Source organism: Marmota monax, unplaced genomic scaffold, assembly GCF_021218885.2.
Source record: "Marmota monax isolate L192 unplaced genomic scaffold, Marmota_monax_Labrador192_F-V1.1 WCK01_AAM20220418_F8-fsc00285, whole genome shotgun sequence".
NCBI lineage: Eukaryota > Metazoa > Chordata > Mammalia > Rodentia > Sciuridae > Marmota > Marmota monax.
The window spans coordinates 1,379,337-1,407,132 of NW_026695045.1; the positions used below are offsets into that span (position 1 = coordinate 1,379,337).

The 27,796-nt window shown below is 40.0% G+C and overlaps 2 protein-coding genes across 7 annotated transcripts in view; one reads left to right on the forward strand and one right to left on the reverse strand.

Moving 5' to 3' along the window:
- The first annotated feature begins 34 nt into the window (after positions 1-34).
- Ftsj3 (FtsJ RNA 2'-O-methyltransferase 3) lies at positions 35-7,588 on the forward strand. 3 transcript variants are annotated; one of them, XM_046427728.2, is made up of 21 exons: positions 35-283; positions 367-459; positions 628-733; positions 1,075-1,121; positions 1,224-1,303; positions 1,731-1,830; positions 1,924-2,118; positions 2,431-2,546; positions 2,656-2,760; positions 2,845-2,945; positions 3,177-3,257; positions 3,347-3,496; positions 3,610-3,745; positions 5,276-5,457; positions 5,578-5,701; positions 5,783-6,060; positions 6,301-6,386; positions 6,469-6,568; positions 6,673-6,856; positions 6,936-7,030; positions 7,121-7,588. In XM_046427728.2, exons 2-21 carry the CDS (start codon positions 393-395, stop codon positions 7,311-7,313), a joined length of 2,526 nt encoding a protein of 841 aa, XP_046283684.1. In that variant the 5' UTR covers positions 35-283; positions 367-392; the 3' UTR covers positions 7,314-7,588. The 3 variants fall into 3 exon arrangements, with proteins under 3 accessions (XP_046283684.1, XP_046283683.1, XP_046283682.1); XM_046427727.2 differs by having other exon boundaries at positions 35-268; XM_046427726.1 differs by lacking the exon at positions 35-283 and having other exon boundaries at positions 290-459.
- A 122-nt stretch (positions 7,589-7,710) lies between these two features.
- Ddx42 (DEAD-box helicase 42) overlaps positions 7,711-27,796 on the reverse strand; it is a 43,923-nt gene continuing 23,837 nt past the window's right edge. For all 4 annotated transcript variants that reach the window (XM_046427723.2, XM_046427722.2, XM_046427721.2 and 1 more), the window contains 13 exons: positions 27,296-27,445; positions 23,612-23,716; positions 21,879-21,998; positions 20,733-20,909; positions 20,088-20,216; positions 19,350-19,449; positions 18,744-18,791; positions 17,902-17,999; positions 15,616-15,892; positions 13,984-14,210; positions 12,484-12,594; positions 10,654-10,755; positions 7,711-9,324 (listed from right to left, as the gene is read on the reverse strand). In XM_046427723.2, the coding sequence (XP_046283679.1) occupies positions 8,638-9,324; positions 10,654-10,755; positions 12,484-12,594; positions 13,984-14,210; positions 15,616-15,892; positions 17,902-17,999; positions 18,744-18,791; positions 19,350-19,449; positions 20,088-20,216; positions 20,733-20,909; positions 21,879-21,998; positions 23,612-23,716; positions 27,296-27,445 (2,331 nt within the window). In that variant the 3' untranslated portion in view covers positions 7,711-8,637. The remainder of the gene's footprint in view (positions 9,325-10,653; positions 10,756-12,483; positions 12,595-13,983; positions 14,211-15,615; positions 15,893-17,901; positions 18,000-18,743; positions 18,792-19,349; positions 19,450-20,087; positions 20,217-20,732; positions 20,910-21,878; positions 21,999-23,611; positions 23,717-27,295; positions 27,446-27,796) is intronic.

The window sequence follows — 27,796 nt, forward strand, 5'->3', positions numbered from 1 at the left end:
TTTGTCGAGGTCAGGAAATTTGTTAGGAACTGTACATGAAAGGGAGATCCTAGTTATTGCTTCTTAGAAACTAGGTATTTATTCGTTGTAATATGCTCTTCTGGTCCCAACTTTCAACTCGTACATCTAGGGGCAAAATTTGAAGATTAATGGACACACTCAAGATGGCGAAAGAGTTGGCGACTGAGACGCAGAGGGCGCAAACGGAAGCGGAAGTTCACTTGCTGCCTGCATGTGCTGCTGCTACTGTGAACGGCGCTGGGTTGAGGTTTGGGAAGCTGGGGTGGGTTGTGGTTGTTGCGAGAGGTGGGAAATGGGAGCGGAATTTGTTTAAAAGATACGTCCCAACTCCTGCTTTCTCCCCAGATTGAGTGACATTCATCCTTTTCATTATGGGCAAGAAGAGCAAAGTCGGCAAGAGTCGGCGGGACAAGTTTTATCACCTGGCAAAGGAGACTGGTAAGTGAGGGTACGTACTTGGAGAGAACGAGAGAATGATCTTGATCCTCATCGTTTTGCCTTTTCGAATATTGGGTTCTTTTTCCGCAGAAGGGGTGGTGGGTTATGAATCTGGGGAAGTCCTGGAAAAGCGCTATGCGAACCTTATTGTTTTGTCACCAACCCCAGGTTATCGTTCCCGCTCTGCTTTCAAGCTGATCCAACTCAATCGCCGCTTTCAGTTCCTGCAGAAAGCTCGAGCCTTGTTGGATCTGTGTGCTGCGCCAGGAGGCTGGTGCGTAACACCATTCTCTCGAAGGCAATTTCCTGGCCCTGACTGGCTTAGAGTTGCATTGGTTAAGGTCGGGATTCGGAGCTTTCCTGACCCGCAGTGCAATAATTCCAGCTTCAGATTTTTGTGCATTCCAGCCATTGGTCTCTTCTAAACCTTGAGGGATAATCAAGTGCCAGGGAAAGGGTCATTTCTTGACTGGAGAAAAGGCTTGTAATTGTAATGTATATGACATGATTGTCCACTCTATGGTAATTGCCATTAACAGTGAGAGTGAGAAATCTCATTGCTAAGGGAGGGAAAGGAACAGTCCTAGGTATTTTAATCTCTGTTCTTTTTCATAGGCTTCAGGTGGCTGCCAAGTTTATGCCTGTGTCCAGCCTTATTGTGGGTGAGTAACAGGCGATTCTCCTGGTATTTTAGGGGATGTGTATGAGGTACCACTACTTGCTTGAGGCAGCCCTTTAGAGTACTCTGATCTGATTTCTCCCAGGAGTGGACTTGGTTCCAATCAAGCCTCTCCCCAATGTGGTGACTCTCCAGGAGGACATCACTACAGAACGATGTAGGCAGGTAATAGGAATCTCTCTCTCCCTGTCCCTTTATATGCAAGTATGCACATCCTTCAAGTCACCCTAAAGGCATTTTTTTTTTTCTTGTTTATTGTACTGTGAGCAAGTGTCTGCATGACATCTCTGACAGGCCCATGAGAATCCCAGTGTGCACCTCAATCTTAAAGAGTCAGGGATGAAGGTGATTGGAATTGGGGGAAGGGCAGAGACTTTAGTGAAGTGCTTTCCAGTGTACTATTGTACTTCAATTTTCATAAAGATGGAGATGTGTAAGTTTTGTTTCCTGTTGTATTCCCCAGTGTCTGGCCCAGGATCTGGGCCATGGAGGCCACTCAGTAAATAACTGGATGATATAGATAGTAAACTGGGAAATGTATTCTTAGCCTTTTCTGTGTTTCTGATGCCATAATCCCTTTGCTTCTCTGTAGGCCCTGAGGAAGGAGCTGAAGACCTGGAAGGTTGATGTTGTACTCAATGATGGGGCCCCCAATGTTGGGGCCAGCTGGGTCCATGATGCTTACTCACAAGGTGCAGGGTGTGTGGGCTTGGAGAGGAGAGTGGAGGTGGAGGTGGTATGCCTGCAGGCCACATGGGTCCTCATTGACTGTCTCTGTCCTATAGCCCACTTGACACTGATGGCTCTACGTCTGGCTTGTGATTTTTTGGCTCGTGGTGGTTGCTTCATCACAAAGGTTTTTCGTTCTCGAGATTATCAGCCCTTGCTGTGGATATTCCAGCAGCTGTTCCGCCGGGTCCAGGCCACAAAACCCCAAGCCTCTCGCCATGAATCTGCAGAAATCTTTGTAGTCTGCCAGGGTGAGTATTATTTCCTTCATCTTGATCCAGCCTTCTAACTGCCAAACCGCATTTTGTGTTGTTTTGGTTTTGTTTTGGTACCAGGAATTGAACCTAGGGGCGCTGAACTACGGAGCCACATTCCCAGCTCTGTTTTGTATCTTATTTAGAGTCAGGGTCTTTCCGAGTTGCTAAGTTCCCACCAAGTTTTGCTGAGGCTGGCTTTGAACTCATTATCCTCCTGCCTCAGCCTTCTGAGTCGCTGGGATTACAGGAGTACACCACTACACCCAGCTCCAAACCACATTTTGAAATATGTCTTAACTATTTTAGGATTTCTGGCTCCTGACAAGGTTGACAGTAAATTCTTCGATCCCAAGTTTGCCTTCAAGGAGGTTGAAGTTCAAGCTAAGACTGTTACTGAGTTGGTGTCCAAGAAGAAGCCAAAGGTATGTTTGGGGTGGGGGCCAAAGGTCCTGGAACTCTGGGGAGGCTGTGCCCCTCTGGGTCATTCAGATAGCTCAGAAGTGACTGCTCACCCATTTGTCTCTCCATAAGGTTGAAGGCTATGCTGAGGGTGACCTTACTCTTTATCACCGCACTTCAGTCACTGACTTCTTGCGAGCTGCCAACCCTGTTGACTTCCTCTCCAAGGCCAGCGAAGTGAGTTTTCAGACTCCAGGAATGTAAGGGAGCTCTGGTCACAGGACCTGAAAATCTCCCTTGACTCCTTTTCTTTCCAAATAGATTTCAATAAATGATGAAGAATTGGCACAGCATCCAGCCACCACTGAAGACATACAGGCATGCTGTCAGGACATCAGAGTGCTGGGGCGCAAGGAGCTCAGGTATGCAGTACAGTGGGCATTGGGACCAGGAGCCCTAAGGACAAGAAAAGGTCTTTTCTTTGAAACCATGACATTGGATTTCTGGGAAAAGTGTACTCTTGTGCTGGAAGTTAGTGATTGAGACCTGAGCTTTAGCATTTATGTGGCTGAAACCTAAAAATTAAACCATGGGCTGAAAATAGAAGAGGGGACAAGGACAAAGGAAGAGATGCTAATATATTTCTGGGGCAGGTCACTACTGAACTGGAGAACAAAACTTCGACGATATGTGGCCAAGAAGCTAAAAGAGCAAGCAAAGGCACTAGACCTCAGGTGAGGTGGGAACTAAATTGAGATAGCTAAACTGGGTGTTGAAGGAAGTTTCTGGCAAAATAACCAAACTTCTTGGACTGCTTTGTCAGTCTCAGCTCAGGAGAGGAGGAGGAAGGTGAGGAAGAGGAGGAGTCAACAGGTGGAACCACAAAGCAGCTTTCCAAGGAGGAGGAAGAAGAGGAGCAACTAAACCAAACCCTGGCGGAGATGAAAGCCCAGGAGGTAGCAGAATTAAGGAGGTGAGGGGAAATCCAATACACAGTTCCTCAGTGCCTGAAGGTAGTAGAATGGAAGGCATGGATGGGGAATCTTCAGAGCCCAGCAGGTTTAGTCCCTCAACCCATCCCTTCAGGAAGAAAAAGAAGTTGCTACGTGAGCAGAGAAAGCAGCGGGAACGAGTAGAACTGAAGATGGATCTGCCTGGGGTTTCCATTGCGGATGAGGGGGAGACAGGCATGTTCTCCCTGCGCACCATTCGGGGTCACCAGGTGAGGTGGGGTTGAGGGTAGAGATTGAGGAAACAGTGGTCAGTTTGGGTACCTGGAGGTGGGAGGATTGGGTTAAGTGTGCTGAATTATCATGAGCTTTGGTTGCTGACTTCATCTGTAAAAAGAATTGGCAGGCAGTGGGGAGACCGGAGATAAAATAAGAGCCATCTGAACACAAAGGCCAAAAAGAAACAGTGATGAATGAGGAAGATTTGTGTGTTATAGATTTATGATTCGGGAATGAGAATACTAAGACCACAAGTTCAGGTTATATTAGATGCAGCCAGGGCATCTGGTTACCAGCACAAGTGAAAACAGGGTGTCCTTTAGCAGGAAGCAGTGTTTTTTAGTTCCTTGTTACCAAGTTAGTACCTCATGTTAAGCTGTTGGGTCATGCACTGAGGAACAAGCTTTTTCCTATTAAAAACTGTCACAAGCCAAACAAGTTTTTGTGACTTTTGTGTGGGAATGACACAATACAGACCATCTTTATTGCCTAGGAAAGACAGTAGAGCCTGGTGGCCCTAGAGCAGACACAGGCTTAGTCTCAGATCCAGATCTACCACTTGAACTGTGTGACTCTGAGCTCATTCCCATTTACCTTTTTTCTGCCTCAGTTTTCTCATCTGTACAACAGTAGTAGAATATGTTAAGTGTTTTTATGAGAAATTTTTTAAAAATATCGTTGGGTGCAGTCCCTGTTGTGGTGAACACTGAAGAAATAATAGCTCTTTGCCATGATTAAAATAGATTTTGGTGTTGTGGTACATATCTGTAATCCTAGCTACTTAAGAGGCTGAGGCAGGAGGGTTGCCAAGTTCCAGGCCAGTGTGGGTAACTTAACAAGACCCTAAAAAGGACTGGGGACATAGGCGAGTGATTGAGTGCCTCAGGTTCAATCGCAGTACCACACAAAAGATTGAGGTTCTGATGTTTGAAGTGAAACAGACAGGTTGTCTGGGCTGCTTTTTTTTCTCAGTGGAATCAAAGTATAGATGTATTCTCAAGTAATTCAGGTGCTTTCTGAGAGGAATTAAAAAAATATATATTTTATTGCTGATGGACCTTTATTTAAGTGTGGTGCTGAGAATCAATCCCAGTGCCTCACACATGCTAGACAATCACTCTACCGAAGAGCCACAACCCCAGCCCCTTGGGTTTTTTTTGGCAATACTGGGACTTAACTTAGGGGTGCTCTACCACAGAGCTATATCCCCAGCCCTTTTGAGTTAGGGTCTTTCTAAGTTGACCAGACTAGCCTGGAACTTGTGATCCTCCTGCTTCAGCCACCCAGGTTGCTAGAATTGTGTGCCACTGGATTCTGGAAGAGTGATTTTTTTAAACCAGTAAGTGGGACTGGACCTGAGTGGGATGTTTTAGACAAGCCACTCATATTCCAGGGGTATAGCTGCCCTGTCTGTGAAAGAAGATCATGTATTTATATTCCTAGTGTTGCTGAGGATGAACTAAGATATTGGATATGAGAAAACACAGTAGGTTTCCTTGAATATTTGATCTGTTTTTCTTTAGTTGTTAGAGGAAGTAACACAAGGTGACATGAGTGCTGCAGACACATTTCTGGCTGATTTGCCAAGAGATGACATCTATGTGTCAGATGCCGAGGACGATGATGATGCATCTCTGGACAGTGATCTGGATTCAGAGGAGTTGGCAGGAGTCAGTAGACATCAAGGTCTAAAGGACCAAAAGAGGTAAGGGGTGTTTGTGTGTGTGCGCGTGCCAAAGGAAGTGCCACCACCCTTAGCTCAACTTCTGAGGCAGAGTCCACGTGGGGGTACTAAGCGTCCCCCAACTTTTTTTGGGGTCTGCAGTGTGCGGTTTACTCAAGTAGATAATGATAAAGAGGAGGAGGTGGAAGAAGAAAATCCACTGTTGGTACCACTGGAGGAAAAGACAGTGCTGCAGGAAGAACAAGCCAATTTGTGGTTCTCAAAGGTAAGAGGAAGCTGGGAGCAAGGCTGATGGGACACTGGAATTCCCAGGGATAAAGGGAGTTGAAAATTTCTTGTACCACAGGATGGCTTCAGTGGGATTGAGGATGATGCTGATGAGGCCCTGGAAATCAGTCAGGCCCAATTATTATATGAGAGCCGCCGGAAGGGGCAGCAGCAAAGAAACCAGCAGCCACCACCACCTTCCAGTTTAAAGACTGAGAAGAAGTCTCCTCAGTGCCAGGATGAGATCCCTAAGAGGATAGAGGCTCCCTCCGGAACAAAAAGTGCCACTCATCCTGGAGGGGAAGAAAGAGATGGCAGCTCAGAGAGTGATAGCAGTAGCAGCGAGGATGAAGAGAGGTGAGTGGGTACAGCTGATGGGAAACTGGATGAAGAGGAAGCAGTAGTATGGGTCATTTCTCTAGTATGGGCATTCCCTATAACGTTGGCTATATTTAGGGAGCTTTAAAATACGTGTTTCTGACTTAACTGGCCTAGGGCACAACCTGAATTCCTGCACAGTTCTTTTAAGTGGCTTAAAGTAGGAAGCAATGATGACGCACAGGAGAGGGTAGAATATAATCCTTTCATCTTCCACAGCTGGGAGTCTTCCCATGGTAAAAAGCGAAGCCGGAGATCTAAGCCTGATGACGACGGGTTTGAGGTAGTGCCTATCGAGGACCCAGGTGAGAGCTTTATACAGAGTGGAATGAGACCAGTGGGAATCTATGTTGGGAATCAGGGTTTGACTTTTGTCCTTTCCTCTAGTGAAACATCGGATTCTAGATCCTGAAGGCCTTGCTCTAGGTGCTGTAATTGCCTCTTCCAAAAAGGCCAAGAGAGACCTTATAGACAACTCCTTCAACCGGTAAGGGGGACAGAAAATCATCAGGTGTAGTTGGTTATATGGGTGATTTCTTCCTAAAGAAGCCTGGAGTGGTTGGTTGGTGGACTGATGTCTGTTCCACGTAGGTACACATTTAATGAAGATGAGGAGGAGCTTCCAGAGTGGTTTGTACAGGAAGAGAAGCAGCACCGGATAAGACAACTGCCTATCGATAAGAAGGAGGTGGAGTATTACCGGAAACGCTGGCGGGAAATTAATGCACGTCCTATCAAGAAAGTGGCTGAGGCCAAGGCTAGAAAGAAACGGAGGGTAAGTGGTAGGGGCTGCCTGGAGTTAGGTGTGGACAGAATATGGGAAGAGAGGTCACCTGACTGAGGCTCCCTCCCAGATGCTGAAGAAGCTGGAGCAAACCAAGAAGAAGGCAGAAGCTGTGGTGAACACAGTGGATATCTCAGAACGAGAGAAGGTGGCACAGCTAAGAAGGTAATTGAGGAGAGTATATGCATAGAGGCACATTAGGGTAAAAGAACAGCAGAAATCAGACCTCTAACTCATCTGCTTTCCCCTTTGTAGTCTCTACAAGAAGGCTGGGCTTGGCAAGGAGAAACGCCAAGTCACCTATGTTGTAGCTAAAAAAGGTGTGGGCCGCAAGGTGAGGCGGCCAGCTGGAGTTAGAGGTCATTTTAAGGTGGTGGACTCCAGGATGAAGAAGGATCAGCGAGCACAACAACGTAAGGACCAGAAGAAAAAACAGAAGCGGAAGTGAGAGCTATCTCCTTCTAGGAAGATTATAAAACTAAGGGAAGATATGGTGCTGCTCACATCATAGTTGACTGAGTAGGCTGGGAGGTGGAGCTACAAGATGATGTCATTATGGTTGGAGGATGGTCCCTCAGACCCCATACTCCTGCATGGTGCTGAATGAAGAGTCAGATCATTAAATCTTAAGGAATTTTAGCATTGGCCATGTTTGTTATAGCCTATTCTTGGGCAAGTGGGCTTCTTGAGTCTTCTGAATAAAAACCAAAATGATAGCACAGATACCTTTTCTTAGATTTAATAAATACATTCCCACATCTGAGTGTTCCCACCATCTACTATGTCAAATCATAATTTAATAGGTACCAACTATTTTAAAGTAGAAATGACAGACAATCCATAGGTCCCAGTAGTAAAACATTTACTAGAGAGCAAGCAGAGAGGAATGCACATCTTAAAGAAACCTTCACAAAGTCACAAAATTCAAAGTTTGTATATTTCTTTTCCTTTTATAAACAAGATAGAACAAAAATCATCAATCATCTCAGCAAAAGACATCTCTACCATTGGGGCAAGTTAAAAAAAAAATACAATGAAATAGAAGAAGACACTTCAAAAGCTGTTGGTTTTTTTTTTTTTTTTAAACAACGCTTCAGACCTGGAGCATTCCTGGAACCCTTTCCAGGAGTAATCACTTCTTTTCAATCATAGTATCTCTGGAAATCTCAAAAGCCTAGGTCTGGAAGGCTGCCTCTTCCTACATGTCTCAGGGCTGGATACAAACCTCGCTAGGGGACCTGAGAGTCAACTCTTGTTTGGAATTGGGCATCTCCCTTCCCTGTGAATGTCTGAAAGCACCAAATTCCTTCCCAAACATCCCTAACAGCTCAATGGATTAGGTTTGCAGATACCAACTCCTAAAAAGGGGACTGCCTGGCCACATAGCTAAGAAAAAGAAATTCAATTTATAGATGTTTATAAGGTGACATTTTAGTAAAAAATAGAAGCTACTTATAATATAAACTTAGAGTGAGTTTTGTGCCCTACAAGGCCCTTTTCTCTGGAAGTACCCTCCACTTACCCTCATGAAACTCACCCAGAGCCAACAGAAGCTACCCAGCTCTTGCTGCTTGCTGGGACCAAAATAGCTTCCCAAGAAAGCATCTGAACAATCATTCAGATGAAGGTGTAATGTCTCTGCCCTCCTGCTCTCCACTAAGGGCAGGGGTCCTTACACCTTGGGCCCCAATGCAGCCCTGAGACACCTAGTTACCAAAAATCTCTAAAAATAAAATTAAAGACAACTGATTTCACGCTATAGCACATATGTTCTAACTGTCCCATCTACTTTTCTTGCGTTTGGGTGGCTCAGGGACAGCAAAACCATCCGCTGTCTTATCTGTCTTGCTGTCCATCTTGTCCATCTTGCTGCTGTCCACCTTGCTTTCACGATTACAACCTTCTTTCCTGCTTTCTCCATTCCGACCATCATTTGCACCCCGGCTTTCCCCATGCCGGCCTGTACTTCCTCCATGCCTGTTCTCCCCATGCCGATGGCTGTCAGTATGGCGGCTGCTGCTACTTTCTGGGTAGCGGTATCCATCTCCATGTCGACCACCGTCTCCGTGCCGTGGACTATCACCATGCCGATTGCCACTCTCTCCATGGCTATGGCGGCCACCACCCCGATTCTCAGTATATCTCTCTCGCTTCCCATTGCCACCCCCAAGTCCTTCTCTGCTGTTATTTCCTGAAGCTGTGTTGTTGACTCCCTGGGCTCCGACAGAAGGGTAGGTCACTGGAGCACTGGTGATGTTCCCTGTATTGCCAAAGCCTGGGATGCTCTTGGTGGCGGCACTGGTGATGGGGTTGTCAGGACTATTATGGCCCTGCTGTGCTGAATTAGTTGGAACAGAATTCAAGCTCCCTGCACTAGTCCATCCACTTGCCCCAGCAGCAGAGCTTCCAGCCTTCTGATTACTTAAACTGGCTGCAACAAAGTGACTCTTGTACTGTGACTGAAAGAAAGACACCAGTAGTAGTTATGTTAACAAATTCAAGAAATGAGTATACATATAAATTTGGTCATAATCACACAGAAATTAGCTATCCAAGCTCTATGACTTTAGTATCCTGATGGCCCCCATAGCACAGGCCCTTTTGATCTTGTGCTGTAAAGGAAAACAGATTTTTGTGGATAGATGGACCTCAATGTATCAACACTTACTGCCTGACAGGTTAGAATAAAGCCCGTGTATAGTAATTCAATATATTTATGGTCTGCAGTCTGCTATTTACAATTCAAAAATACCACAAGTTCAAAAAACAAAACATTTTTGAAAAAGTTTCACAGCAATGCACTGGGAATGCAGATGGGAAGTAGATCTAGAATGTGCAATGTGCAACACCATGGGTTTGTTTAATCCTTAGCACCATACTCACAATCCTGATTACTTGGGAAGCTGAGGCAGGAGAACTGCAAATTTGAGTCCAGCTTCAGAAACTTAGGGAGACCCTGTCTTAAGGACTGAGGATGTAGCTCATTGGTAAAGCACCCCAAGGTTCAATCCCCAATACCAAAAAAGAAAGTTTGACAGCAAAACCTAATTTGAACGGATAGAAGGCTATTATTTAGCTTCTACTTAATTATGTAAAATGTGGCTATAGACCTTGTTGATGTGACAATATGTGCACTATGTATCATTGTTTCTCAAATCTGAATAATAATTCCTAGATTCCTAAACAAGGGTTTCTGAATCCCTCTATTAGTGAAAAACAGAAAAACAATCATGGGCCCAAACTGGAACCATCAGTCTGGTACAGATTAATCTGTAGATTAAAATTAAAGCCCAGCCAGTTAATCAGAAAGTTGAGCATGGTGACACATGCCTGTGATCCCAGCTACTAGGGAGGCTCACTTGATCTCATGAATTTTGAGACCAGTCTGGGCAACATAGTGAGACTACATTTTAAAGAGAAGAAAAAAATGTGTAGAGTGATGAACAGCATCAAACTGGTTTTAGCCAAGAACATGGCAATTACTCTGAACTAGACTGGGAAAGTCTTGGAGGTGGGTAACATCACAGGTTGTAGAAAAAATACTGCTGTAGTACAATAGTCCCAGACTCTGGCTAGGACAGATACAGATGACCAGCACAAAGGGTTTTGCTCTGTATGTAGATCCCCAGGTAAGGTACTGTTAGTTTAATGTGCAACCCAAGCAATGAAAAGGCCTTATTGTACATGAACTTTATCAGCTCATATACTACCCTCAGGAAGACCAGCCCCCTCATCACTGCTCACGAGTTACTACTGAAAGCTATTTTAACAAAATGTTTATTTCAGACCTGAAAAGCTGCTTTCATTGCTGTCAGCCGATCTCCCATGGCTCCTGTGGAAGGCTTATAGGCCTCATAATTGCTCATTACATTGTTGTTATTTCCTCGGTCCTAAAAAATAAATGTATCCATGAGAAATAGGTGGAAAAATAGGTGGAAGAGCCAACTGCCACAGACTGGAATGGGAACTGGATATTTTTTAAATTACTTAACACTTTGTAAGAAAAGATGCAGTAACAGAAAGCCATTTAAAAATATTCGTGCCCTTCAACCCAGTAATTCTATTTCTACAAATGCCCATCAGAGGGCTGGGGATATAGCTCAGTTGATAGAGTGCTTGCCTCACATATACAAGGCCCTGCGTTCAATCCCCAGCACCGCCAAAAAAAAAAAAAAAAAAGAAAAAAATTCCATCAGATTAATTATGCCCAAAATTGACCATGAATTTTTATTTAATATATTTTTTTAGTTATAGATGAACACAATATCTGTTTTATTTATTAATTTTTATGTGGTGCTGAGGATTGAACCCAGTGCCTCATGCATTGGAGGCAAATGCTCTACCACTGAGCTATAGCCCCAGCCCGACCATGAATTGTTTACACAACATTCAATTAAATAAAATAAATGTTAAAGATGAAAAGCCACCAGTACAGCATACTGTACAATGTTTATGCTCTGAATCAAGACCATTAAGTCTGAATTTCTACTTCAATACTTACCAGTGTGTAACTTTGGACACCTCAGTTTTAGTATCTGTATTTTTACACTGGGTTGAAGATTAATACTTGGAATGGCCCTGGCACAAAGGCTCAGTAACTATTAGCTATCACTATTATTTGCAATATCATTATTATACTGTGGGAACAGAGTATTTATATACCAAAGATGCCAAGTTAGCTATAATGTTCTAGAAGTATACTGGCAACTTTCTTCCATGGCTTAGGAATCAACAAGACATAAATCAAGCAGAAGCCAAGTCTACTGGTGCACATCTAGAGTCCTGTCCACTACAGGGGCTGGGGTGGAAGAACTGCTTGAGCTTACCAGTTCAAGGTCAGCCTAGGTAACTTAGCAAGACCCTGTCTCAGAAATTCTAACAAAATGAAACAAAGCATAAGCCAGGTATAGTGGCACCTGCCTGTAGACTCAGCTACTTGGGAGGTTAAGGCAATATGAACACTTGAACCCTTGAGCTGGACACCAGCCTGGGCAACACTGCAAGACCTTTATCTGGGAGGGATGGTGGTGGAGAGAGGAGAAACAACAAACAGTGTATGATCATTCCTGACAAGATAGAGCTAGAGATTATACACTGACTCTCTGGCAATGTTTTTAACAGCAGGCTATAGGTCATTGTTGGGGGGCTTATAAAGAGAGACTGGTGGTCCCCACCTCAAGAATTTGAGTCACCAAGTCTGTGGTGGGAGAGTAGTCTATGTTCTGCTAGTCCAGGGGTTATAATCTGAGAACCACTACAAATCTATACTAATTTCCTGAGCAAAACTGGTCAGCCAAGTACACATAGATGCTTCTTTATGAGCCAGCACCGCATTTACTTCAATCAGTAGATTAAATAGATGCTACCTGCCAGGCAAGATTTTGAACTCTGGGTCCCCCCCCCCAAATATTGTTTAGTTGTCATTGGATCCTTATTTTATTTATTTATATGCAGAGCTGAGAGTCGAAACCAGTGCCTCACACATGCTAGGCAAGCACTCTACCACTGAGCCCAGCTCCAGCCCCAAACTCTGGGGCTTTTTTAGGTAGATCAGAAAAGTCCTACCATCATTTAAGACATGGACTGACTCTAAGAGCACTACCACAGTCTGAACTCACCGTGTTCTCAGAGCCTAGGCCAGGTCGCTCCCTATAGCCTAGGCCTCCTCCACCAATGTTCAGCTTTTTGCCTTTTCCTCCTTTGAAGCGGGATTTCCGAAACCAAGCATTCTGCATTGAACACAATTCAAGGTTAAGCCAGCAGAGGGAGAAAAGCCCAGAGGAAGAAGACAAGGTCAAAGAGGAAAATTAAGGGGAGGTAAGAACTATTTGCCAATTTATTTATGGCAAGGAAGAAACTATTCATAGAACCCACAACCTGGATGTTTTCAGTAGTTTAATCCACCAAATTTGTTGGAGGTTTAGATGCACATTTATATCTAAGGCTTCCTTTATTAGTCCTTCCATCAAGGCCTCCTTCTGAGGGAAGGGAAGCGATTAGGTAAGTTTTAAAAGACAGAGTTGCCATTTTGGCCACTTAACTTTAAAGAACTGGTTGGTTCAGAGAAAAAAAAAAAAAAAATGCCAGGCTCATTTGGCTTATTAGAGTAAACTCTAGGAACAGACTCTCAGGAAGGACTAGAAACCCCATAACTGAAAATTTTATTTACCCAGTGTCTTAAAAGTTTTCATGAACTTGACCACAGCCTAAAAACTGTTCACTAGATTTATTCACATTATCTTAAGAATACAAACACCTATGGGAAGTTAAAGCTTTATCTGACATTCATATATTATTAAAAAAGAAAAGTACTTGAGAGGTAGCCAGGACTGGGAAAAGTGCTAAACAGAGAGAACATGAAGTACAAAACGAAATGTTAAGAAAGTGCCAAAGACAAAATGTATCCAGTTCAAATTTTTAGTTTAGCATTGGCTCTCTTCCACCAAGGAAATGAGGAGGAAGTATTATTCGTCTCCTCCATCCTTTATTCTAGGATTAGAAATGCAGGTAGTGCCACCCTACAGGTACACTACCTATAGGCTGACACAGCTATGGGCTGGTCCATGAATCTAACATAGATTTAAAAACAGTTTCCAATATCAGAATTTGCTCTGTAATTTGGGAATTGCATTAAGATGCCTCATTTGATTTGGTAGAATGACTCACTTGGTTTTAGACTGAGGCATCTCTGGAAGAGGGCAATCAACATGTAGTCAAAGGTCTGAGATCTCAGTTTGTAAGGAACACTTTAGAAGCACCACACAATTATTTTCTTAAAAACACCACTCATTTTTAGGTCTCCAAAAGAGAAGCCCCCCCTTTTTTAGGGGTGAAGGCAGCATTAAGAAAGCAGATACTGTTCATAAGCGTGCCATGGGGTAAACAGGTAGAAATTACAAGGACAGATTTCAGCACAAAGCAAGGAGTAGCTTTTCAACACAGACATTGTTAAAATGAGAGGATGAGTGGATAGACCAGATGAATTTTAATATCCCATAATTCCAATCTGTACCTTGTAACCCATTTTCTTGTCAATTGTCCATGTTATTTTCCTTGCCTGCTGAAATATAACTTAGCTGTATAACCTGAGGCAATCTTTAGTGTGCCTATCCCCTCACCTGCATTGCCAGGTCCAGAAGTTCCTTGGAAACATGCTGATTGGCTCCTTCCAAGTTCCGCACAAGGTCACCAGCAAAATTGCTGTCCTTAGGGGTCAACAGGGTATAGGCTACACCTTTCTCACCGGCTCTTCCTGTGCGGCCAATCCTGTGAGTATGGGTATCAATGTCTCGTGCCACATCATAGTTAATGACAGTCTTAATTGAAGGAATGTCCAGACCACGGGCTGGAATAAAAAGCAATCAAATTCTTATATTCTTTACCTAGAGCCAGAAGATCAAACTAACTAATTTCCCTTATTTAGGCAGAGTGTATGAGTCTGGTGAGCTGCAATATAGGCACATAAGTTACCTTCTAGAACAAATATCACCCCCACAGATTCTATGATGCTGGGCCACTAATGCAATGGCTTATCGTTTGCCATCAATAAATTGCCAAAGCCTCTCTCCTTTATCTGAACTATATAAACAAACTGACATGGAATGTGTTTCTTTCTTTTTTTTAAATTGGTTTTATTTTTAAATACATGATAGCGGAAAGCATTATAATTCTTATTACACATACAGAGCACAATTTTTCATATCTCTGTTTGAATATAAAGTATGTTACACCAATTCATGTCTTCATACATGTATGAAATGTGTTTCTTGAAGATAGGGTCTCACTATGTTGCCTAGACTGGCCTCAAACTCACAATTCTCCTGCCTGCAGAGTAGCTGAGACTACAGGCACATGCCACTGTACCCAGGATCAAATCTGTGTTAAAGCTGAGCATTTTCTCTCCTGAGAGAAAAATACCAGTTTTTAGGGTAGCTAATAAAACAGCAGAACAAAATAAAAAATCACATTCCAGCTGGGTGTGGTGGTGCATGCCTGTAATTGCTGTGGCTTGGGAGGCTGAGGTAGGACTGCAAATTTGAGACCAGTCTCAGCAATTTAACAAGGTTCTAAGCTAAGAAGTGAGACTCTGTCTCAAAACAAAAATTTAAAAAAGTGCTGGGAATGTGGCTGCTGAGTGGTTAAACGCCCTTGGATTCAATCCCTGGTACACCCTGCCCCCTGCCCCACTTCCCTCAGTCCCCCAAAACTCCAAAAACTTTTCTGATTTTTTTTTTTTTGTACTAGGGATTGAATATTGAACTTGGGGGTAATTAACCACTGAACCACATCCCCAGCCTGTTTTATGTTTTATTTAGAGACAAGTGTCTCATTGAGTTGCTTAGGCTGAGTTGATAAGTTGCTGAGGCTGGCTTTGAATTTGAGATCCTCCTGTGATATCCTCCCGAGCAGCTGAGATTACAGGGGTGCACCTCTGCACTTGGCTACTTTTCTGATCTTGACTGAAGTATGCCCAACTAATAACAATCAATGTAAGACACCTACCATATTTAGACACACAATAAGGGAACAACCTTTTTTCCCCAGGTGTCTTCTAGCTGTAGCGATACTCTGTTCTGAGAGAAACATTAAGGGAAAAGTGGTATCCCAAACTCCATGTTGTTATCACTGTACTAAACTGCTGCTCTATGGGGTGAAATCAGCCAGGCTACTGGAGTTTTTCAGCCTGCTCATGAATATGGGTCTCACAACAGAAGAAGTGGGTTATAGTTACTTTGAAATTTATACTCTACCTGCAACATCTGTGGCTACTAGGACTGGGATGTCCTTTTTCTTAAAGTCGGAAATGACCTTGTTTCTTTCACTCTGATCCATGTCCCCATGAAGCAACCCAAGATTATGACCCTCCTGCTTAAGGTTATTGGCTAGCTCTTCGGCATTAGCTTTTTTAGTAACAAACAGGAGGACACTCCCGGAAGAAGTAAATTCCACCAGACGCCGGGTAAGCCAGTTCCATTTACTAGGCCCAGAATGGAGAATCTCCACAATCTGTGTCACATCTTCATTTGCCTGGGAAGAAGAAATAAAATAGGTGATTGTGACATTGTTGTCTGCATCTGAAGAATCCTGAATGATCCCTGTTCTCTCTGGGTCCTTCCTTAAGCATATCAAGTACAGCTTAAGAGATACCTCTCAGAAGATAATGCTAAGTGAACTTAGCCAATCCCCCCAAAACAAATGCCGAATGTTTTCTGTAAGGAGGCTGACTCATACTGGGATATGGAAGGGGAGCATGGGAGGAATAGATGAATTCTAGATAGGGAAGAGGGGTGGGAGGGAAAGGAAGGATGCAGGGGATAAGCAAGGATGATGGAATGTGATGGACATCATTATCCAAAGTACATGTATGAAGACACGAATTGGGTGTCAACCTACTTTGTATACAAACAGAGATATGAAAAATTATGGTATATATGCATAATAAGAATTGTAATGCAAAAAAAGTACATGTATAAAGACATGGAATTGGCGTGAACATACTTTATATTATATAAAAAGATATGAAAAATTGTGCTCTATATGTGTAATAAGAATTATAATGCATTCTGCTGTTGTGTATTTAAAAAAATAAAATCAAATAATCAAGAAATTCTCTTAAAAAAAGTTACCTCTCTTTATAAATCATCCTACACTTCTCTCCCTCTATGTACACATACTATCTAGGTTGTATGTCCTAATTCTTGGCAATACTTTTTCATATACCTATTTTGATTGTTTCTAACGAAGAGAGTTCTTCTGGATCCCTCCCACTCACTATTCCTAGCACCATTCATACATATACATAGAAGGCAATCAAAAATGAAAATTGGACAATGTCAAAATATCAACTACACTAAAAATTTCTTGAATAATAAAGACAGCAAGAAATAATTGGTTGACAACTAAAAATGTATTTCAAAAAAACTAGTGGAGAAAATTTTGAATGCTTCCAAAGTAAAAGAAATGGTAAAATGTAAAATGTTCAAGGGAATGGAAATACCAATTACCTTGATCTGTATTCAATATATCGTGTGTTTGTGTGTATACATGCTGAAATATGCTGTACCCCATAGATATGTACAATTATTGTGTAATATTATTCAAAATATATTTTAAATTGCCAGGTGAAGTGGCACACATCTGTAATCCCAGAAATTTGGGAGATAGGAGGATTATAATAAGTTCAAGGCCAGCCTTGGTAACTTAATTAGCAAGGCCCTCAGCAACTCAGTGAGATCCTGTCTCAAAATAAAATAAAATAAAAAGAGTGAGGATGTAGCTCAGTGGTAAAGCACCCATGGGTTAAATCCCCAGTACCAAGAAAAACAAAAACAACAACAACAACAACAAAAAACCCATATTATATATACATATGATATACCCACACCCACAATTTTTTAATACAAACCAAAAACATGACAAGCAACTTAAGGAATTCTCTGAGCAGCTTAACTGAATTATGAAATCCAATCCAGAGAAATTTTTCACATAGGCCATGTGTATAGGTAAGAAATCAAACAGTAATTTATTTACACCAGGCCCTAAAAGACATCCCACTACATCCTATACAGACTTCTTCACATAATCATTTAAAATGTCAGTTCTATCATAACTCACTGATAGTCTTTCAGGTAGACCTTTTTGTTTCTTTAAAAGCTTTTTCTAAAAAGTTTTGTTACGAATTTTTTTTGTATGATGCTGGGGATTGAACCCAGGGCCTTATGCATGTGAGGCAAGCACTCTATCAACTGAGCTATATCCCCAGCCCTTATTATGAATTTTTTTAACATTCAAAAAAAGCAAAATGAACAGAATCAACTCCCATGTACCTGTCACTGAGCTTCTTCAACAATTATCAACATTTTGCCAATCTTATTTCAACTACTACTTCTATGTATTTTAAAGCAAATCTAAAACATGTTGCCTCATCTATAAATATGCATTAATTTTCAAAATCTCCATAGTGAAGAATCAATTTTATGTCTCCATAATATAAGAAATAACCCCCTGGAGTCCCATCCAGCCTTGCTTAAGGTTACCTCTCCAATATCTCCCTGCACCACTCGAATAGGGTCAATTAGGATATCTCTTGCCAGTTTTTCAATCTTTTTCCGAAAAGTTGCACTGAATAAGAGAGCTAAAAAGTAAAGTAAATTCTGTTAAAGAAACAGTACGATTTTACTGAATACCCACTAAGCTTCCTTAATATTCAGAATTACTCAGCTTTGCCAGGTGAAGCAGCACATGCCTATAATCTCAGTGGCTCGGGAGGCTAAGGCAGGAGGATAGTGAGTTCAAAGCCAGCCCCATCAACTTAGCAAGGCCCTAAACAATTCAGTGAGATGCTGTCTCTAAATAAAATATTTAAAAAGGCTGGGAAGTGACTTGTTCAGTGGTTAAGCCATCCCTGGACTCAATCCCCAGTACCAAACAAATCCAAATCAAACCAAACCAAAAAACCCAGAATCAGTTTTTTGTTTTGTTTTTTCATCTTAACTTTTAGTTAGAAACTGATTCAATAAAGAAAAAAGATTTTCCTTTATTTTACTTTTTATTACATTTTTCAGTCAAGAAATGATTGAGGAAAAAGGCTTCTGATTTCAAATCAGATCTATATTATGCAATTTCTACTCACTGATAATACTGTGCAAGCTAGGACAAGTCATTCAATTTCTGAATCTTGGTTTTATCATCGAAGAAAATGGGTAGTTATAGCCTACAACTGCTAAGGTTCTGTCAGCTCAGATAAATAGCCATTATTGCTGTGTAAAACTTGAATCAGTATGCAAATGGTTGGTTTTGTTTCCATAACTATGTCTATAAAAATAGGTGTTCATTCTAAGTATAAATGTGATTTATGATAAAGCTGCTTCATACATACTCTGTCTGTCAGGACGAACATGACTTGCTATGGATCGAACCTGGTACTCTGGAAGAACAACAGTAAAGTTAATATTACAACCCTGTAATACATTTCAGGAGGCCCAAAAAAAGTCATTTTAGTAAAATCCTCATGAGAAGTTGTAAGAATTAAGAAACTGAAACTCTTAGCCATATCATTCAGTATGAAACTCCAAAAAACTCTCCCTCCATGAAGCTGAGCTACATGGTATATCAATTAGCAAAGATGGTTATTTAGAAGTTTACACTGTCAGAAAAATCAAGGATAGGAAAACAAAGGACTTGATATTCACCTACCCAAGAATACAGACCTTGACTTCCACATCAACAGCACATGAATAAAAATAATGGAAAATATTCCTCCCTATACAAAGCTGCTTTCAAATTTCCTTCACCCAATCAAGACTAACATACTTCTCCTGAGAAAACTCTAAAAAACAGTTTATCTCTTAGTTATAACTCTATAATCTAATCCAAGCAAGGAGTATTTTTAGATTCTCTTATGCTGAAAATCATTGGCTAAATCTAGAAAAATGGAAAAAACTAGTATGAAGATAGAGAGAAGAAACTGGTATTCAAGGCATACCAAATCCCATATCAAACATTCGATCTGCTTCATCAAATACAAGGTAAGAGACTCTTTGAAGATTAGTAGCTTTCTTCTTCACATGATCAATCAGTCGACCCTATAAAATGCACAAAGTGAATAATAAATATAATTACAGACACAAGAACTTTCCAAAACTGCATGCCTGGCAAAGTCTTAAATAATAATAGATAATATAGTCTGACAGCCTGGAACTTTATGTACTATATAGTTCAAGAGGGCAGACATTTTGAAAACTCAATTAGAATCTTCCTTTACCTAAATGTAGTTTATATTTTGTGGCCAGAACAATTTTTGTAAGATAGTTGGAAATTATCTGATTTAAAGCCTTATTGATGGGTTTTAATGTTTAAATCACAATCCTCTAGGCAGTTCTGAGTATCTTTCTGACTCTTGAAGATCTTAGTAACTGACCATTCTGAGTATCTTTCTGATTCTTGAAGATCTTAGTTACTACGATCCACTTCCTAGGAGAGCATAAGAAAAACTATTTGAAATAGAGAGAAACTTGTAGCTGCTAATTTGTATGTTACAGATATTCCTAATGGATTGCTGTTTTAGTCAACCAATCAAAATTAAACCAAAACCAGAGGCTGTCATTCATCAGGATAGTCTCAACCCTGCTTTACCACAATTTGGGGGAGAATTCCCTTCAAAACTAACCATGCTTTCCATACGAAGAGAGGCCGAGAAGCCATTTAGACATGATATACTTACTGGGGTACACACAACAATCTCTGCCCCTTCCTGAAGGGCCTTGGCTTGCTCCCACATGCTCCCTCCTCCATACACAGCCACTGATCGAAGATTATATGCTTTCCCAAACCGCTTACATTCTGCATGGATCTACAAAGTTGTTAATAACATATTAACAAACTGTGACACTAATAAATACCTCTATCACAACCCAAGAGGGAGTTCTGAAAAACACAGAATGTAATAAAGAAAATGAAAACTTGAAACATGGCTTAAAATTTTATTCATAAAATCAAGCTGTCTAAAATCTTGCCTTGATTATTCTTTTTTTAAATTAACTTTTCTTCCTGATTCTGTAATTGCCTTTCTATCAAGAAAAATGAATACACTTAGAGAAAAACATTGTGAGCTTGGACAATTCCCATATTGTAATATCTTTTTCCCCTCTAAAAACAGTAAAAAAGGGTGTATCCACTTGTAGCACAACAGTATGAACGTGTTTAATGCCACCAAATTGTACACTTAAAATATTCCTAAAATGGTTAATTTTGTGTGTACTTATCATAATTTAAAAAAAAAAAAGTTTCCTGGTTATTCTATCCACTTGACTGGGTAGTCTTTTGCTAATCTACTTTGGGAAGGAGGCATTCTATACAAAGCACATACCTGCTGACAAAGCTCCCTAGTAGGACACACAATCACTGCAATTGGTCCATCACCTGGTTCCAATTCCTTCTGGTCCATTATATGAATCAACATGGGCCAGATAAAGGCTGCAGTTTTTCCACTGCCTGTTTTGGCAATACCAATCATGTCTCTACCACTTAATGCCACAGGCACACCCTGGAGAAAAAGTAAAGTATATCCACTCTAAAATTTCTATTTTAAAGATGAACTGAAGGAAATCCTTAAAAAGGACAAATGATCATTAATGACATTTATTTCCAAAGAAACAAAAATATCCTGGGCTATGCATACTGACTGCCAACACTGAAAAAAGTCTGACATTCCCACAAGCTTCTTGATTTATTGGAAAAAAATCATCATTTTCTTCATGTGGCTCAGTTACCATTTATGGAATATAACTGACTCCATTTTGTTTGACATGCAGAAATACAAAATTGCAATTCATAATGGAAGTAGCTGCTCAAATTTTAAAAAATGTTCTCCCCTTTAGAAGGTACAGACAATTGTTTAGGAATAAGTAAACCACATATATGAAGGGGAAACAGAAGCTATTATCTTTCAGTAATAAATGAGAATTTTCAACTAATGGACAAAGCAATTCTAATCATTGTTAGTGCTCAAGATGTCCATGCACAAATCTTTTTTTTTTTTTTTAGTTGTTGATTGACCTTTATTTATTTACTTATATGTGGTGCTGAGAATCAAACCTAGTGCCTCCCACATGCTAGGCAAGCGCTCTACCAACTGAGCCACGACTCCAGTCCACCACAAATCTTTTTGTTAAGGTAGAACTGATTATTTTCTTCATATCGTGTTTTCAAGGTATTTATCAGATATAAAAGAACATTTCTTAGCCACTTAAAATTTCCTAGAGGGGTGAATAATTCACACTTGCTCTTTAATTTTTAAAAGTTTAAAAAATCCTCTTGGATTTTATTTATGTCCCACACCCCCTTTTAATTAGAGGAAAAATTAAGGACAAAGTCAGAAGAAATATTTGTACCATCTACCCATGTCAATATAGTTCTACCTTAAACATTATTTTACTGTTTTGACTTTGTTGTCAACTAAATACAGTCACTAAATATCATTCTTCTTCATTTTTCTTTCATTATGTTTACTTACCTGACATTGTATTGGAGTGGGCTGTGTGTACTCAGATTTCCGAATCTGATGCATAAGTTGTTCATCAAATCCAAAATGAGCAAAACTACTTCCTGGTCTAGGAGGTGCAGCACCAGAAACCTAGAGATAGAGACAACCTCCAGGAATGACTTGTACAACAATATAAATAGTATTTGAAGTTCAACAACACTTACCTGGATCTAACATTTAGCTTGAGTATGAAAAAGTGATAACATAAATCTGTAGCCAAAAGTATGCACTGAAAAGGCAAAACCTCAAATAATATGAGGATTTCATATAAACAACTCCCGAGATAACTGTCACTTGGTTTTAAATGACTAAGTACCTAAAAATCTTTTAAATAAAAATTATCTCAAACAAAATAAAACAAAAACCCATTCAATGAATTGTAAAAAAAAAAAAAAAGAATTTTTTTTCTAGTTTTGCATAAATATTAACCAGGTAGGAGGAAAAAAAACAATAAAATTTACTCAAAACAAAAATTACATATAAACTCAGATGAAGGCAAGTCTATACCCACTGGTTACAAAAAATATTGCCAGAAGAGTTACTGTATCCCCTAGTGATGTTTTAGCCACTATCAAGCTCTGTTACAACTATGCCCAGGTCAAGAACAGGGTTTATTATCTCTATTTTGTCTCCCAAAGTGGTAACCTTTCAATGCTTCCCCAGTGATGCTGACATTTTCAAAAAGAATTTCATTAAAAATTTTATGGAGGGCTGGGGTTGTAGCTCAGTGGTAGAGCACTTGCCTAGCATGTGTGAGGCCCTGGGTTCGATCCTCAGCACCACATGAAAATAAATAAAATAAAGGTATTGTGTCCAACTAAAACTAAAAAAATAAGTATTCAAAAAAAAAAAAAACATTTTATGGAGGATTGTTAATCTCTGGGAAAATAAACACAAACAAATGTGCATACGCACACATGTGCATGTACGCAAGCACATACATACACCTCTTTAAAAGCAGGAGTTTTCATGTAGCAACCAATAAGGCAGAGGAACTGGAAAGTTATTCACATCAAAGTAGATGAGTGTATTAAGTTTCATTAACTAACATGAGAAGGACTCTAAACAATATAGCCAATGAGCAACCCAAAACATTTTGGTAAGCAATTAAAGCCATCTCATTCTGAAAGTAGTGCATATGTATTTTTACAAGGTCTTCATTTCTTCTTCTTTTTTTTTAAATATTTATTTTTTAGGTGTAGATGGACACAACACAAGTACCTTTATTTTTATGTGGTGCTGAGGATCAAACCCATGCCCCGCCGTGCTAGGCGAGCGCTCTACCGCTGAGCCACAATCCCAGCCCCTCATTTCTTCTTTTTAAAAAAGGTACACAATATGTGACTTAAAAAGTGTATCATAATTTCAAAATATTCTAAGACTTCATGTTATTCACATCTAACAATCCTGTTTCCTCTTCCTAAAGAGGAGGCTTTCTAATCATTCTTTGATATACCACACAGGACAGTACATATAAAGTTGACTGAATACATGAAAGAAAAAAATGTCCTATCCTAAAAGGTCATCTGGAGGACTAAAACAATCAAATCAAGTAAGCCCAAGCGATATAATTATTATTCTAGCAAAGGCAGTTCAGAGACCATTAGAAAAAAAAATCCAAGGTTATTAGTTTGAAAAAGCAAGAATACAAACCTAGACTAACTATCGTTAACATAAAAATACTTGATAAATGAGTGTCTTACCCGAAGATTGAGCTTATGCCGGAGATCTATTAACTGTTGTGGAGTGAGGTTGGTTATCTCCTCATGCTCATTGTAAAAATTTTTTTCAAATGGTGGGTAGTCAATCTGCAGGTCCAATTATTCAAAGTTAGTCTAGAATTCAAGAGTCAATCCTGTAAGTTTGATTTTAGTGCAAAATAATCTTTTACAAATATAACACAAATAATCCCTTTCTTGCTAGAAAGAACAAAGGAATTCATTTATTCTTGACACACATTCCAGAAAGTACAGCCTCTGTCTTTTCTTATAAATATCAATCTCTTTCCCAAAGAGACCAACATTTAATACCACCTCAGATTATTATTATTTTTTTTGGGGGGGGGGGTACTGGGGATTGAACCCAAGGGAGCTTTACCCCAGTCCTTTTTATTTTGAGACAGGGTCTAAGTTGCAGAGGCTGGCCTTGATCTGGTGAGCCTCCTGCCTCAGCACCCCCCACACCCAACACAAAGATACAAGATTATAGGTATAAACTAATATTCCTAGTGACAACTTAGATTTGAACAACCTAGAAGCAGAACACAGAATTTCTACAATGCCAAAGTCCTGAGAGAACACATATTTTAAGGATGATAGTTCACTCTAACATTTAAATATGTTTTGGATTAAGTTGTTCACCTAGTTCTAGGCATTTAGAAACACTCCTAATAATTAAGAGAAAAGCTTTAGCCATTAGAGGGCACTCTACTCTGTTTAAAAACAAGGAATTGCTTGCATTGCCTGTAATGCCAGCCACAGTGGAGCAAACCTGTAATCCCACCAACTTGGAAGGTGGAGGCAAGATGATCACAAATTCAAAGTCAGCTTCAGCAACTTAGCAGGATCTTATCTCAAAATTAAAAATAAAAAGGGCTGGGGATGTGGCTCAGTGGTTAAGTACTCTTGGGTTAAATCCCTAGCAAGATTAAACAAACAAACAAAAATCAGTTATACATTTTTAATTCCAAAGAGAGCAGCAGTCATTTCTGCTGCTCATTCCATAGATTACTTTAGGATACAAAACATAAGCATACCACCACATGAGAATTTGGCTAACTGGGCATGGTGGCACAAACCTGTAATCACAGACTTGCAAATCAGCCCGGGCAATTTAGTGAGAATCTGTCTCATAATTTTAAAGGGGCTGGAGATGTAGCTCAGTAATAAAGCATCCCTTTGTTCAATAGAATTTGCCTAAATGATTCTCTACCAACAAATTATTTATAATACATTTCTTAAGCAAAATTATATATATATTTTTGGTATCAGGGATGGAACCCAGGGATGCTTAATCACTGAGCCACAACCCCAGCCTTTTTTAATATTTTATTTATAGACGGGCTCTTGCCAAGTTGCTTAGGTCCTAGAAAAGTTGTGGAGACTGGCTTTAAACTCCTGATCCTGCCTCAGCTTCCACAACAGCTAGGATCATAGGTGTGTGCCAGCATGCCCAGCTTCTATTCTTTTTTGATACCACACTAAAACTTGACTAGTGGTCACTTTTTTTTTTAATTTGTTGATGAATCTTTATTTTTTATTTATTTATATGTGGTGCTGAGAATTGAACCCAGTGCCTCACACTTGCTAAGCAAGCGCTCTGTCACTGAGCCACAACTCCAGCCCACTAGTGGTCACTTCTTAAAGGTTATTTTCATTGTGTAATCTGATACCAAATCACTGAACTTTTTATACTAATTACATTAAAAGTCATTGATCTAGTCAGCATGTTGGTGTTCCCTGTAGCCCCAGCAATTCAGTGAAGCTGAGGCAGAAAGATCACAAGTTCAAGGCCAGCCTCAGCAACTCAGAGAGACCCTGTCTCAAAAACAAAACAAAATGCTGTGGTGTAGCTTAAAGGTAAAACATTCCTAGGTGTAAAAACAAACAAACAAACAAAAAAAACATTGCTCATGACAGTATTTTGATGGACTCTGATGATTTTATAATAGTGATCACATGGAAAATATTGGTTCACTAAGATAGTATGCAGATCATCTAAATGCTGACACAGCTCATTATGAATTTTAAAATTCATATTCATTAATGTCATCATCAATTTTATCACCACAGTCTTAAGAAACTGTCAAGCTCACTATGGTGAATATAAGTTTCCAAATTCTAATTTTTGTTTGAAAGTTTTAATTTCTAGCACTGGTAATAAACATAATTGTTTTCCTTGAGGTATCATTCATTTTCTCAGTTACAAATAATGTTCCACGAAAATAAAACAGCTAGTTCAGCCTACAATTCAAACATATAAATGCTTTCCCCGGAGTCAACTATCATATTTTGGTATGCCAATAGAAATATTTTATGTGTTCTTCCCTTTTGGACACACAGAATAAAAAAAGACCTTTAACTCGTGGGTACGGTGGTGCATGCCTGTAATCCCATTGACCTGGGAGGCTCTGACAGGAGGATTCTCAAGTTCAAAGCCAGCCCAGTAATTTAGTGAGGTCCTAAGCAACTTGGTGAAATCCTATCTCAAATAAAAAAATAAAAAGGCTGGAGATGTGGCTCAATGGTTATGTGCCCCTTGGTTCAATCCCTAATACCAAAAAATAAAAAGACATGTAACTCAAGGATCAGATTTAATCTGTTCCATAAGGGTATTCTTAGACGAACTCCGCCCCCTTTAAAAAAAATATTTATTTTTTAGTTGTAGTTGGACACAATACTTTTATTTGATTGTATGTGGTGCTGAGGATTGAACCTAGGGCCCCGCGCTTGCCAGGTGAGCGCGCTACCACTAAGCCACCATGCCAGGCACCTCCCCCACCTCGTTTTTAAACTGCAATGGTCTTGGGGCTGGGGTTGTAGCTCAGCTCAGTGGTAGAGTGCTCACCTAGCATGTCCGAGACCCTGGGTTCAATCCTCATCACTACATATAAATAAAGGTATTGTGTGCAACTACAACTAAAAAATAAATAAATATATAAATTGCAATGGTCTTGTAGGGAATAATATAATGACTACTGGAGCAGTTTGGTGCCACTATCTTAATCCATACTAAGGTGGCAATAGTTTTACCTATACTGCTTTTATACTATCAGTACAAATGCTGATACAATGAAAAAGACAAATTCTTAGTATCAAAAAAATTCTTTTTTGACTTTTATAGACTCTGAAATGGCTCTTTCAGGGGTCTAGGACCATATTCTGAGAACCATTGCTCTAGATCTAGTCACTAGGATATGCAAATTCTAGTCTGATATTTAACTTGGAAAAAGCACTGATATTTTTTCAAGTACACTGACAGTCTCTTTTCCTTTTTTTGACTTATGGAACTCATAATTCCTGGCTCTACTTTGAATAAATAGGCTCTGATCTGACTATTTGGGGGCAATAATATTTATAGCAACTAAAAAACAAATGAAGACCCAAGGCCCATTTGAAAGGAAGATAGTTAAGCACTGTTTCTGGAAAACAAATACAGTTGCTTGGAAAAACACTCTTAAAATTCTAAAATTAAACGAGAGCAAGTGATTCAGCTATACCTTTTGGTAACACCACAGACTGTGAAAGCCTCAACAGGGAGAAAAGATCCCCAAGTACAAAAATTCTCAAGGCATTAGAGTATTCAGATATTGGGAAAACCTAAATATTAAAATTAAAGAAAACTGTATCCTTTTGAAATAATAATAAATTCAGCAAGAAACACCATACCTCTGAATGATCAATGGGCGGAAGAGGATCGATTATTTTTTTGGAAGGTGCGATTGGATTCCCATCACTATCATATTCCAGATTGTCTTCTTCTTCCTCTTGAACCACACCGGCAGTTGGGTTTTCTGCCATGTATCGAAAATAAGCTTCCTGCAGGAAAGCACAAGGACATAATCACACCCAAGTACAATTGAAAAATGTTTCTTTTCCAATAACGAGTGCACACTGTACCAGAAGACTGCACAGTTTAAATACCTACCAAATAAGGCAAGACTTTTACTAGTAATAATCCTTTTATAATAGCAGTATTTAGGAGAAGAATCATAAGAAATGAACAAAGCAATTAGTACTACAAAATAATTTGTCTAGCAGAATATTTACAAATCTGTGTATTCTATAGCCTTCCTGGGGTGGGGTGTCTATCTAACTGTCCAGAGTTATAGAACACATGCTGGAGCTTTACCAATCCAAGTTTGGAAGTAGACACTGATCAGAAAGGTC

What these genes read in the sequence shown, in the direction of transcription:
- Ftsj3 (XM_046427728.2), top strand. Translation starts at nt 393, where the DNA reads ATGGGCAAGAAGAGCAAAGTCGGCAAGAGTCGGCGGGACAAGTTTTAT. An exon ending in CTACAGAACGATGTAGGCAG is followed by an intron (nt 1,304 to 1,730) that starts GTAATAGGAATC and finishes GCTTCTCTGTAG; the next exon opens with GCCCTGAGGAAGGAGCTGAA. An exon ending in CTGGGGCGCAAGGAGCTCAG is followed by an intron (nt 2,946 to 3,176) that starts GTATGCAGTACA and finishes TTTCTGGGGCAG; the next exon opens with GTCACTACTGAACTGGAGAA.